The sequence below is a fragment of the Lolium perenne genome, chromosome 6 (assembly GCF_019359855.2).
Source record: "Lolium perenne isolate Kyuss_39 chromosome 6, Kyuss_2.0, whole genome shotgun sequence".
Classification (NCBI taxonomy): Eukaryota; Viridiplantae; Streptophyta; class Magnoliopsida; order Poales; family Poaceae; genus Lolium; species Lolium perenne.
In genome coordinates, this window is record NC_067249.2 from 14,525,771 (window position 1) to 14,538,379 (window position 12,609).

Sequence of the window (12,609 nt, forward strand, 5' to 3'; positions counted from 1 at the left end):
ATCATGGGAGACAGCAACGGCGATGAAGATGGCGGTGGTGTCGATGGAGATGACTCCGGGGGCAATTCCCCGTCCCGGCAGCGTACCGGAACAGAGACTTCTGTCCCCCGAAACGGAGTTTCGCGATGGCGGCGGCGCCCCTGGAGTCTTTCTGGAGTATGATTGATTGATGTAGGGTTTTCGCGTCGCGAGGAATATATAGGCGAAAGGGCGGCGCGAGGGGGTGCCATCCCATAGGGCGGCGCGCCCCCCTCCTTGGCCACGCCCCAGTATGGTCTGGAGGCCGTGGGCCCCTCCCTGACTTGCCCTTCTGGCTCCGTGTGTCCCTCGGAAAAATAGGAGGTTTGGCTTTTGTTTCGTCGAATTCCGAGAATATTACCCGAACAGCTTTTCTGGAACCAAAAACAGCAGAAAACAGGAAATGGCACTTCGGCATCTTGTTAATAGGTTAGTCCCGGAAAATGCATAAAAACATTATAAAGTGTGAGCAAAACATGTAGGTATTGTCATAAAACTAGCATGGAACATCAGAAATTATAGATCCGTTGGAGACGTATCAAGCATCCCAAGCTTAGTTCCTACTCGCCCTCGAGTAGGTAAACGATAAAAATAATAATTTCTGAAGTGACATGCTACTATCGTGATCTTGATCAATCACCACTATATTATACTATATATACTATTAAAAGCCACAGAGAGTCCCATCCAAACGATCTACACCGTTCACAGACCTAGATCCAATGCCTCAGATCGTTCCAATGATGTATTGTCTGCCATGGTCCGCCGAGCGAACAAAAATTCACACCCACGCCCAGTCCACGGAGAAAGCAAACTGCCTCGCACGATCTGCAGTACCAGATTCCCATGTTCTTCCACGCGAGAGCCCCTGCCACGCCGCCTCCCCACGCGCCGGTACCTGACCAACATCCATGCCGTCCTGCTGCCTTGGGTTCCTCCTCGAAAACTGATGCCAGATTCGATCGAATCGGCGAGGTCGGAAGAGGGGACGGCGGGAGGAAACGGAGGCGGAGGCGACAGGTGTGCTGAAACAGCAGGCTCACCGGCATCGACGCGGCTCGGAGCCAGACGCCGGCCTCCATGGAAGAAAGAGCGAGGTCGGAAGAGGGGCTGGCGAAACACCGCTGCCCGTCCTCCATGACGCCACCACTCTACCTCCAACTCTGCCGCCCGTCCCAACACCGTCGTGTTTCAGGACGTTGCCGACCTGCCTTCACGTCGATGCCGTGTTCCAGGACGATGCTGTCCTCCACGACGATGTGTTCCAGGACACCGCCGCCCTGCACCTTCCAACCGGCGGCAGGTCCACTGCACCCGCCCGTCTCCTGCACCCAGCTCGACGGCGTACTGGTCCTCCAAGGCGGGGGTCTCCTTGACAACTGGGTCCTGCATCCCTACACACAGATTCCACGCAGAAATTTGAAGGTATCAATGGTGGGGTTTTGTTAAATCGTCTACCAATGAAACATTTGCGACCATCGAAGCTATATTGTTAGATCATGACATGATGCCAACCAAATCGGTTTACTACAACTTCTTTAATGTGTACGAATTGAGGCATGGAAGCAATCATGATATGCCCTCACATGTGATTCCTCAAAAAGAAAAGAAAAAAATGTTTACAGAAGGAATTGGTCTGATTATGGAGAAGGCTGCAGCGCCTCTATTTTCGTTTCCTTTTATTGTCTGACCATCAAAGCATTGTGCGATACTATTTAATCCCATTGTTCCGTATATATAAATTTGTGCTTCTGTTGTTCAAGTGGATTCAGCAAACTTTTATTCCTAGAAAGCTTTTGGATGTCAGCTTCCATGATGCTATTTTAACTTATTTATTTTAAGGTGTATTATCAACACAATGTGTTCTTTTGCTTTGTATTCACTTTGTTTGCTGCTCAGAGGTTGTAGAATTGTCTTTGCAGAAGAATGCTTTATATTCTTCTAAAAGAGGATGTTTTCTTTCAAACTCCAAGACCAGGTGTACACATGGAGTCTAATTAAGTTGAGTAGTCTTCTTGGTTTATGCTGCAGTTCATATTTTGATTAGTGTTGTATATGCTTGTGCATTCCAAATTTAGTACTCCCTCCGTTCCATAATTCTTGCCCCAGATTTGGATGTATCTAATTTGCGACAAAAATTATGGAACGGAGGGAGTAGTGATACATCAAATAAAACTAAAGTACTTGCACTTATGGACTTCCTCTATTATTTGTGGTTTGTATACTTGCTAAAGATGCTTATAAACTGAGTTGTTGAACAAATTACTTCACACAGGGACATTGTGGAGCTAATCCCTGAGATTACAGAGACGAGCTAAAACACTAAATATGGCTGGTGATGAGTATGCATCTGCCATGTTTTACTGGATTGAACAGTGTCTGGATTTTATAGGAAGCTTTATTCAGGGCTGTAGCATCTGTACTTTATATTGGAAATATAAACTTTTTCCTACAGAATAGAAGTTGATTCATCGGAGATTAAGGATGATAACTGCAGGTTTCACCTTAACACTTCGGTAGAGATATTGGAGTGAGTACATTCTCTCCTTTCAAAGGTCATTTTCTACATTTATTTTCTACATACATTTTCTGTGTGACAACCAATCAAAATGCTGACCACTAAAGTTTTTTGCAGGTGTGATTGCAATAATTTGGAGAAGACGCTGATTACACGGGCAATAGTTACCTCTGAAGAAATTATTACTAGACCACGTAATCTCTACACTTGCTAGCAGAGATGCATTAGCCAAAACAGTATATTCCCGATTGTTTCATTGGTATTGGTTCCCTGGCACAACACTCCAATTACATTTGTATTTACTTTCTAATCTTGGCATTTTTGCATTGTTACTATGACCTATCGATAGGATTTGGACTCCGAGTTTACTATCAAACTATGTATTCATTTCCTTGGACGATTTGTCCCTTTGGTGATGCCAAAAAGAAGCTCCAACCTGACAATAAAAGGTTATTAATCATTCTATACTTACAGCCCATTTTATAGCACTACTGATCCGACATGGAAGTCGACAGGCCCAAATCTGAGCGACACTAAGGCTACCAAATTTGGTGCATGGTTTAGATAATCTATTTTCTGCTATGCACACTTGTATACAACTAAAACTACTGTAGATGCTAACAGATCTTGAAAAGGCACACCTATGGACAAATAAAATTATACAGGGTGTAATGACAAGAATAATTACCCACATTTCCATCTATAGTGGCGAAGCCAGTCCCCAATATTGGCAGGGCTGGCCTCCTGCCAACAACAGCTTGCTGAACATAGGATGTAGGTAGAAAAACATAAGATTTTTGGAAATTCCACGTGGGATTTCACCAAGGTATCCACTTGAATGAACCGCCAAACAGGATTGAAGTACCTACGTAGAATGATCTTGCATTTAGTATATGTACAATAGATATCGGGTCAATGTCGAAGTAATATTTCTGACACCAAAGTATACAGTATTGAAAACACGCATACACATATTAGCAAGTGTAAATATATTTAACAAGCATCCTAGACTCCTACTTCAGACTTCAGAGAGATTCTCCGCTCCCTTTCTTCTATAGATTGGTAAGAGTTGGTTTTGCTGAAGAGGGGAACTCTACCTGCACACGATGCTGGTTTGGTGGTGCCCAGAACGCTCGCCACATGGGCAGCCCGCTGGAGCAGGTCGTCCTCGACGGCGTCCCTCGGTGATTGCTCCGACTCATCGGCTGTTTCTGCAGGGGGACGGGCAGCGTTGTGAAGCCCTCCAACACGTGGTGTCCGCAGCTTCCTATCCGGTGGATACGAGGCGCGCGCCTCCGCGTCCGCCTCCGTCGGCCCCTAGCTCTGGGTCGCCGGCGAGGCCGCGAGCATGCCGAGTGGCAGCGCCTCCCCGGACTCTTTGATGAACGGATTCGATGAGGAGAGGCGGCGAAGAGCAGGGGGTGTACGAGTCCTAACGTCTGCGGTGGGATGAAGGGGAGGGCGGCCCGATGAGGTCAACCGAGGGAGCTGGCGAGCAGGGGACCTTGCGGGGGCGGTGGGAGGTAGCAGGTACAGTTGGTGGGAGAGAGAGCTACAGAGTGGGGAGTGTTGTCCAGTTCTTTTTGAAGACTAGTAAAAGTGCACGTGACAAGCACGTGTAATACAAGGCATATATTAGCAAATCATGGAACATGTTTGATATGATTACAAAATCGGCAACTTCCACAAAAAAATTACACATGTACATGATAACATACTTATGAAATATTTAGGTAACAAGCAACTTTAAAAAAAATCGACATTAATTATAAAAAAATTCACACACATTAGGCCTGAAGTTTGAATTAAACGTTTGTTTCACACACACATGTCTCAACTCTCATGTGTTTCCTGACACCTAGAACGTAACAAAACAAGTAGTTAGGAAAAAAAAAACTAATAGAGAATGTTTGTTTGTAATCGTTACCTTTGAGAACACAAAACTGCCAGCATATCCGGCTTGGCTCAAATGTGAGGATGGTGGCAATGATATTTTAAAGTGACACTGAAAATATCAGCTTCAGCTGGGCTGACATAAGTCTCGACGTGAGAAACATTTAACAAATAATTTACAGTTAACCTTAATAGTAAAAAAATTAAGGTAAAGCCACAAATTTAGTTACAAATTATTTATAACTACACTTGATACAGTATGTTATGCATAACATATCATATGAACTTGACACTCAATTGATATAGGGTATCATGTATAAATTTTAAATACAAAATACCAATGATTGAGCCATTTGGGAGATTGAACTATTATTTCATGATAAAAATACTCTTCATAACATATATTAGTTTGCATCGTGTTTCATAGGGCCGACATGGATAAATTGCCTCATGTGGTTTTTGATTAGATATTTCTTTATTTATAAATTGGTTTCGTAGCAATTTAACTTTTTCTAGCAAGAGAGAAAAATCAGAATATGCTATCCCTCATAATGTAGCAATATATTTGAGGTGAGGAAATAAGGTATGAAATAGACTTGAGAAGCTACTCGCATCTACTCATTTCCATTATAGTGGTATCACACAAAAAGGAAATAAAGATACTTCGCAAAGAAAATATGAACACCAGCACAAATCAGAAGATATGCAGTCTAATAATTTAATGGTGGTAGTAGGATCATTGTTAGATAATATATATATAAGAATTTTTAACGGCCCCAAAAGATAATATTCAACATTGAATAACCTTGTTACATCATGAAGTACGCGCGGGAGTGTAACTTTATAGGACGATTAATAAAGCCAATATGGGTTGAAAAAACAATTCTTCAATCTGGGTGAGCATATAAAAGGCTGGCATAAGTCACAGTAACAGAAATCGTAGTTTCAGAACGCAAATTTTCATCTTCTGCATTTTTATTTTCTTAAATCTTACGCTTGCCTGCTGAGGCATCCCTACCTCGGAGAGAAGAAAGGCCTATAATTCACAATGTGCATATGACAGATAGTTCAGAATGTGGGATATGCCTCACAATTTTTTCACCAGTTATGAGAGAGGATACATGTCACAGCTCCTGGCTATGGAGAGTGAAGAAAATATTCAAGGTCCTCGTTAACTACAAACATGGTTTCACTGGAATAACTTGTATAGAATTAACAATAGCAACAACCAATATTTCAAGGTGGTAAATCCATGCCAGCACCATTAAAAAATTGTGTAGTCATTTCTGATGCAACCAGGACAGTCAAATAAATTAGAAAAGAATATAGTAGAGGCAGAATTTTCAGGTTGTTGAACCGAAATGGCGCAATCAGTTCAAATACCAAATCTGCTACAAATATGACACTTGATATGTCTTCCTTTGAAAAATATGACCAATGAGTAGACTCAATGAAAGATAATGTTGTGTTTGAAATAAAAAAATGTTTCTAAAATATTTATACGTAGGAGGCCCATATCAGAAAGAACTACACTGGAAAAGACAATACATAGAAACAGTAGGCAACTTAGTCTATGTTGAGATGCAGAACCTTCAAAGACCTTTGTTTTGGTGGCTCAGGTTCTGCACTGGCTGAAGATAATTACAGTGCCAAGATTCTGAGTTTAATGTCCACCTTTTTGCACTATCAGAAAGGTAGATCCACCTGAAAATCAATAAATGGAAGTAAACATTCTTTTTATTGCAAAAACAAATTGCTTCTCATGAATATTATTCTGAACGAATAATAAGAATCTAGGCAATTATGAAAATGTCCTTAGAGGTTAAGAAAAAAGTAAAAGAAATAATGTCCAAGAGTTGCATCTGAGAATCCTCATATTCATGCAAACTTTGTCAACACCAAATTTTAACTGTCAGTACTGAAGATGCAAGCTGTAAATAATTTAAGATGATGTACAGCATTGATCAGATCTGGACTTATTTTAGATTTCAGGGAGTCAGGATTCTCATACCACAACTGGCAGCGGTACATTTTTTTGTCCAAGAAAGGTGCTAAAATTATGTATGGCTTCCTCGTTATAACCTTAAACTCTGGCAAACATGGTTGAACATGATTAGCGAAGTGTGTACCTCTTTCTTTATCTGCTCGTCCGTCTTGTACATGATCAACTCGGTATGGAATAGGAAGGCGGACATGTAAGCTGTAATAGAGCAGTCGATATATGCAATCACGGGATTGGCAGGGCGAGTGTGAGGATCGGTGCCGGCCTTGGCATGCGTTTGCGCGGGCCAGCAGCGCCTCCGCCTCAGGCAGCGTCGTGGCAAGCGAGGACGACATGCGGCGACCGATCCCCTCTTCTTGGATTCGCCGGCTCTAGCAGCAACTCCCATGAGGATAAGGTGGTGTTAATAGTATGTAACATCCGGTACTATCTATTGTTAAACCGTGACAGGTTCAGTAAGAGCAGTGTCAATTGAAAACTGAAAACATAAAACTAAACTAAACATAATAATATCTTCTATTCTTGACAATATTTCTTGAAAAAAAACATTTAAATATATCGGATGCAGACCTTTATTTTTAGATGATTTGGACTACACAGTACACACCATCAGTAACAAACTTGAAGCTCTTCCACAACCATTTAGAATCTGCATAATCAACAAAACAAAAACAAAAAACAGTATGAGAGAAGTAACATAGCAGTTGAATTGCTTTCAACTTGATATAATATACTTGATTGGATATAGTTTTACAATAACACAATTACACTGAAGTTATAGTAGGGAATCACAAATTTCAGATATGAATAAGCTCACCAAGTATATTACCAGTCAATAGTACTTATGAACGCTTACCCATGAAATCACCATGTATTCTAAACAAAATTCGATAGAATTGAAACCAATTCAGACAAATTATAGTCATACCCACCGGAAGACTTCTGCAGTTGGGGAAATATGTTGTGAAAAACTTCTGTAGGACTACCATTAAATATTGCCATTAAATTGGCTTCTGAATGGCCTGTATTTCGTGTCTGCACCTTGGTCTGGATGGTTTTGTGAGTTGAATTATTTTGCACCTGGGTAGTTATTCTATTTCTAGGATATCTGAATTATGACTCACGCTTCAGTGCAGTGGACTTTCTAGTACATACTCCATACTTGTTTCCTAACTCAGGCAAACAATAAGACAATAAGCATGAGCTCTTGCAAACTCCCATGAACTTAAGAAGAATGAATCCTCAACACCGAACCTTAACCAGTACTCATTTCGCCAGATTCTCACGTAGCAAGACAGTAATAAACCAAATGGATTGTACTACAATCTATTCCATATGAAATTCAGGTAGCAATATTAGATCGGTTCAGAACTTGCAATTCAGGTACCATCAAATTTGATGTAGAACTGCAGCCTCGAGGAGCAGTTAGACTTTGGCAGGTGGTGGCGGCGTCCTTGCGAAGGGCAAGGCGTCGTAGACGGCCGGGCGGAGAGGGTCCGCGCCGGTGGCGGAGGCGACGGCCCGCGCCGGTGGCGGCAGGGACGGCCGGGCGGCGAGGGTCCGCGTTGGTAGGCGGCGACGGTTGGCGCTGGTAGCGGAGGTGACGGGTCCAGCTGGAGGCGGCGGTTCGCACTGGTAGCGGAGGCGATGGGTCGCGTTGGAGACGGCGGTGGCGATGTGCGCGACAGCGTGCGCGGCGTGCGCAGCGTCGGGCGGAGCGGCGGTTTGGCGGCGGCGTGCGCGGAGGTGGCTGTGGTGTTGCGTTTTGTTCAGCTAGCAGTTTGATTTAGACGTGGGTTGTGAGCGTCTAACACTTGTTTTAGGGCTAATCTGAGCCGGTAGATTAGATGGTTAGACGGTCCAGATGTTTTGGATCTGCCTCTCTGTCTCTTTTAATAGTAGTAGATTATTAGGAGTGCTGATTCGGGTGTGTGCTGTAGGATCGTTTTGTACAGTTTCAAACAAAGAAAGATCGTTTTGTACGGTCGGAGGTGTGTGACAATTTACAAGTGTTTGAAAAAAGATGTTCTGTCATAATTGTTTGATGATTTTGAATATTTCCGACAGAATATACTACCTTTGTCCATAAAAAGATATTTCAATGATATCAAATATGCATTTATCTAGATGTATTTCAGTGAGTAGATACATGCAAATTTTGCCAGAGTTGAGACATCTTTTTATAGATGTGGGCAGTATTAAAATTTTTCATCTCGTGGTCTCTTGTGTCTCGGGATGTTGAATTTTGTCAAAGATTCGTCGTAATCATGCATGTCAACTTGTGGTGTCCGGATGTTAAATTTGTCAAAAAAATCATAATCATGCATGTCATCTTGTGGTCTTGGGATCTGACAGTCTTTAATAAATATATCTTGCTCTGTATCGTCATACATATTTTACATTATATCATTATTTGAAAACTAACTCGGATTACCACTTCATAGGTCCATATGACACATTCATTTTTGAAGAAAATTAGTCATCATCTTAGTCGGATTCAGAATAAAATGATGATGATGATATCAGGAATCAAGACATCAAGATGAAAGAATAAAAATTCCACAAATTGTATGATTGTGGATAAACCTTCGAAGAAAACCTCTATTTGACTCCCAAAAAACTCGCCAGAACAATATATAAAATTCAAATGATATGGTTGTATTTAAATTATAAGACGTGCGTTGCACGTGCACACTTACTAGTACTATTGTAAAGCATATGAGATGAATGAAGTGATTCGAAGCAATGGTAAAGATAATGACTAAACAACTGAATCATATAGCAAAAACTTTTCATGAATAGTACTTTCAAGACAAGCATCAATAAGTCTTGCACAAGATTTAACTCATAAAGAAATAGATTCTTAATAGAAGGTTTTGAAGCAACACAAAGGATGATTAAGTTTCAGCAATTGCTTTCAACTTGTAACATGTATATCTCATGGATAGTTGTCAACATAAAGCAATATAACAAGTGCAATAAGTAAACATGTAAGAATCAATGCACACAGTTGACACAAGTGTTTGCTTCAAAGATAGAAAGAAGTAGGTAAACTGACTCAACATAAAGTAAATGAAAGGCCCTTCACAGAGGGAAGCATGGATTACTCATGTGCTAGAGCTTTTTATTTTGAAAACATGGAAACAATTTTGTCAACGGTAGTAATAATTCAAATGTGTTATGCATAAAACCTCTTATAAGTTGCAAGCCTCATGCATCGAATACCAATAGTGCCCGCACCTTGTCCTAATTAGCTCGGGCTTCCATGGATTATCATTGCATTACATATGTTGCAACCAAGTGTCACAAAGGGGTACCTCTATGCCACATGTACAAAGGTCCAAGGAGATAGATCGCATTTGATTTCTCAATTTTGATAGATCTCAACTTGAGGACATCCATACCGGGACAACATAGAAAACAGATAATGGACTCCTCTTTTATGCTTTAGGCATTCAACAACAGATAATATTCTCATAAGAGATGTGAGGATTAATGTCCAAGCTGAAACTTCCACCATGATACATGGCTTTGGTTGGCGGCTCAATGTTCTTCTCTAACAATATGCATACTCAAACCATTTAATCATGAGAAATCTCCCTTACTTCAGACAAGACGAACATGCATAGCAACTCACATGATATTCAACAAAGGTGTAACAGGTTGACGGCGTCCCCAGAAACATGGTTACCGCTCAACAAGCAACTTATAAGAACTAAGATACATAAGCGACATATTCATTACCATAATAGTTTTTAGGCTACTTTCCCATGAGCTATGTATTGCAAAGACAAGGAATGAAATTTTAAAGGTAGCACGCAAGCAATTTACTTTGGAATGGCAGAAAAATACCACATAGTAGGTAGTTATGGTGGACACAAATGGCATGAGTTTTGGCTCAAGGTTTTGGATGCACGAGAAGCATTCCCTCTCAGTACAAGGCTTTGGCTAGCAAGGTTGTTTGAAGCAAACACAAGTATGAACTGGTACAGCAAAACTTACATAAGAACATATTGCAAGCATTATAAGACTCTACACTGTCTCCTTGTTGCTCAAACACTTTTACCCGAAAATATCTAGACCTTAGAGAGACCAATCATGCAAACCAAATTTCAACAAGCTCTACAGTAGTTCTCCACTAATAGGTTTAAACTACATGATGCAAGAGCTTAAACATGATCTATGAGAGCTCAAAAGAATTGCCAAGTATCAAATTATTCAAGACAATATACCATTTACCACATGAAGCATTTTCTATTTCCAACCAAATAGCAATAAATGTTGCGGCTTTCATCTTCCGCCATGAACATGAATTAAGAACACAAGTGTTCATATGAAAAAGCGGAGCGTGTCTCTCTCCCAAACAAACATGGTATGATGGTGCCCACTTTATTGAAAATAAAATACACAACAGAAAATAAAGACGCTCCAAGAATAACACATAGTATATGAAGCAATAAAAATATAGTGAACAGAAACAGGACCTGATATTTTTATTGATGAAGAAGGGGATGCCTTGGGCATCCCCAAGCTTTGACGCTTGTACTTCTTGAATATATCTTGGGGTGACATGGGCATCCCCAAGCTTGAGCTTTTGTCCATTCTTCATCTCATCTCATCATTCTTCTTTCCTACACTTGAAAACTTCCTTCATACAAAACTCATCACAAATCTCATTAGCAGTGTTAGTGCAATGATAATATTAATCAAATCTACAAAGTTCAGTATGACATATGAAAAGCATTTTAATAAAAATTAGCTACTGTAGCACAACTTCAATAAGGTTCTTTGATCAAGAGAACTCAAAAAGGTGGGCAAAAAGATGCAAATGCAAAATAGTGCAAGAATTTGTCAAAACAGAATAGTTCGTAAAAATTGATTTTTGAAAAATAGTTACGCTGCGTAACTCGAAAAACTCTGAACTAATGAAAGTTAGATAAATACCTGGGGAAGATGCTCATAAATTGGCAGCTCAAACTTACGTTCTGGTGAGTTTTGGCGATTTTTCTCGTGACGAACCAGAAACAGTAAACAAGATTGCAAATCTCCCAAATACCACTTTCTTACCATTAGAGGCAATTCTTGGCACAAAAACAAAACAAACATGATAAGGAGAGGTTGCTACAGTAGTAACAACTTCCAAGACACAACAAAACAGTAGCAAAATAAAAACATGGGTTATCTCCCAAGAAGTGCTTTCTTTATAGCCATTAAGATGGGCTCAGTAATTTTAATGATGCTCTCGCAAGAAATAAGAGTTGAAGCAAAACAGAGCATCAAAAGCAAATAAGAAACACTTTTAAGTCTAACCCACTTCCTATAAAAAGGAATCTTGTAAATAAACCAGTCATGTAAGCATAATGCAATAAGCATAGGAAAACAAGACAAGCGCAACTTCAAGATTCTCAACATAAAGAGGGGAAACTTAATATTATTAAGATACATATAACCATGTTTCCCTCTCTCATAATAACTTTCAGTAGCATCATGAACAAACTCAACAATATAACTATCACATAAAGCATTCTTATTCACATGCATAAAAGTATCATTACTCTCCACATAAGTATAATCAATTTTATTAGTAATAGTGGGAGTAAAACTACCACAACCATCATTGTAATTATCATAAATTGCAGGCATGGTATAATCATAATAAACTTTATCCTCCATAGTGGGTGGCACAAAAATACGACTATCATTATAATCATCATAAATGGGAGGCAAAGTATCATCAAAGAAAATTTTCTCCTCAAAACTTGGGGGACTAAAAATATCACAACCAGCTTCCCCAAGCTTAAATTCTTCCATAGCACTAGCAATAATAGTATTCAAAGAGTTCATGCTAATAACATTGCTACAACTATTTTGCAAACAAAGTTCCATATGTTTTTTAATTCTCTCTTCAAACACATCATGTCCTAATTCAATATAAAGTTCATAAAGATCTCTAATTTTTGTGTTGTTTTCCATTAAGCCTAACTAGTGAAAATAAAAACAAGAAACAAAAAGATATAATTGCAGGATCTAAAGGAAATACCTTCGAGCACTCACACACCGGCAACAGTGCTAGGAAATAGCTTAGTAGTCGGAGGATGTGAATACCTTTTACCTTACCTCCCCGGCAACGGCGCCAGAAAATAGCTTGATGTCTACGCACGCTTCTATTCCTGTAGAC

The 12,609-nt window shown here is 40.2% G+C and overlaps 1 protein-coding gene across 5 annotated transcripts; it reads right to left on the reverse strand.

Annotated features, from left to right (window-relative positions):
- Window positions 1–646: 646 nt before the first annotated feature.
- Window positions 647–8,193, reverse strand: LOC127308790 (uncharacterized). Of its 5 annotated transcripts, none has more exons than XR_007856755.2 (5): window positions 7,819–8,193; window positions 6,559–7,080; window positions 3,634–6,133; window positions 3,229–3,401; window positions 647–1,412 (listed from the first exon to the last, which is right to left on the reverse strand). XR_007856755.2 is itself a non-coding variant. In XM_071821417.1 (4 exons), the coding sequence occupies exons 2-4, from the start codon at window positions 3,736–3,738 to the stop codon at window positions 1,210–1,212; spliced, it is 381 nt and encodes a 126-aa protein (XP_071677518.1). In that variant the 5' UTR covers window positions 3,739–6,133; window positions 6,559–6,904; the 3' UTR covers window positions 647–1,209. The 5 variants fall into 5 exon arrangements, 2 of the variants coding, with proteins under 2 accessions (XP_071677518.1, XP_071677517.1); XR_007856757.2 differs by having other exon boundaries at window positions 3,225–3,401; XR_011746509.1 differs by having other exon boundaries at window positions 647–3,297.
- Window positions 8,194–12,609: the final 4,416 nt, after the last annotated feature.

Coding starts and splice junctions, on each gene's coding strand:
- LOC127308790 (XM_071821416.1), bottom strand. CDS start 3,738: ATGAGTCGGAGCAATCACCGAGGGACGCCGTCGAGGACGACCTGCTCC. Junction 3,298..3,633: donor CAAACCAGCATCGTGTGCAG/GTAGAGTTCCCC, acceptor TCCTATGTTCAG/CAAGCTGTTGTTGGCAGGAG. Junction 1,413..3,228: donor TCGCCACTATAGATGGAAAT/GTGGGTAATTAT, acceptor ATCTGTGTGTAG/GGATGCAGGACCCAGTTGTC.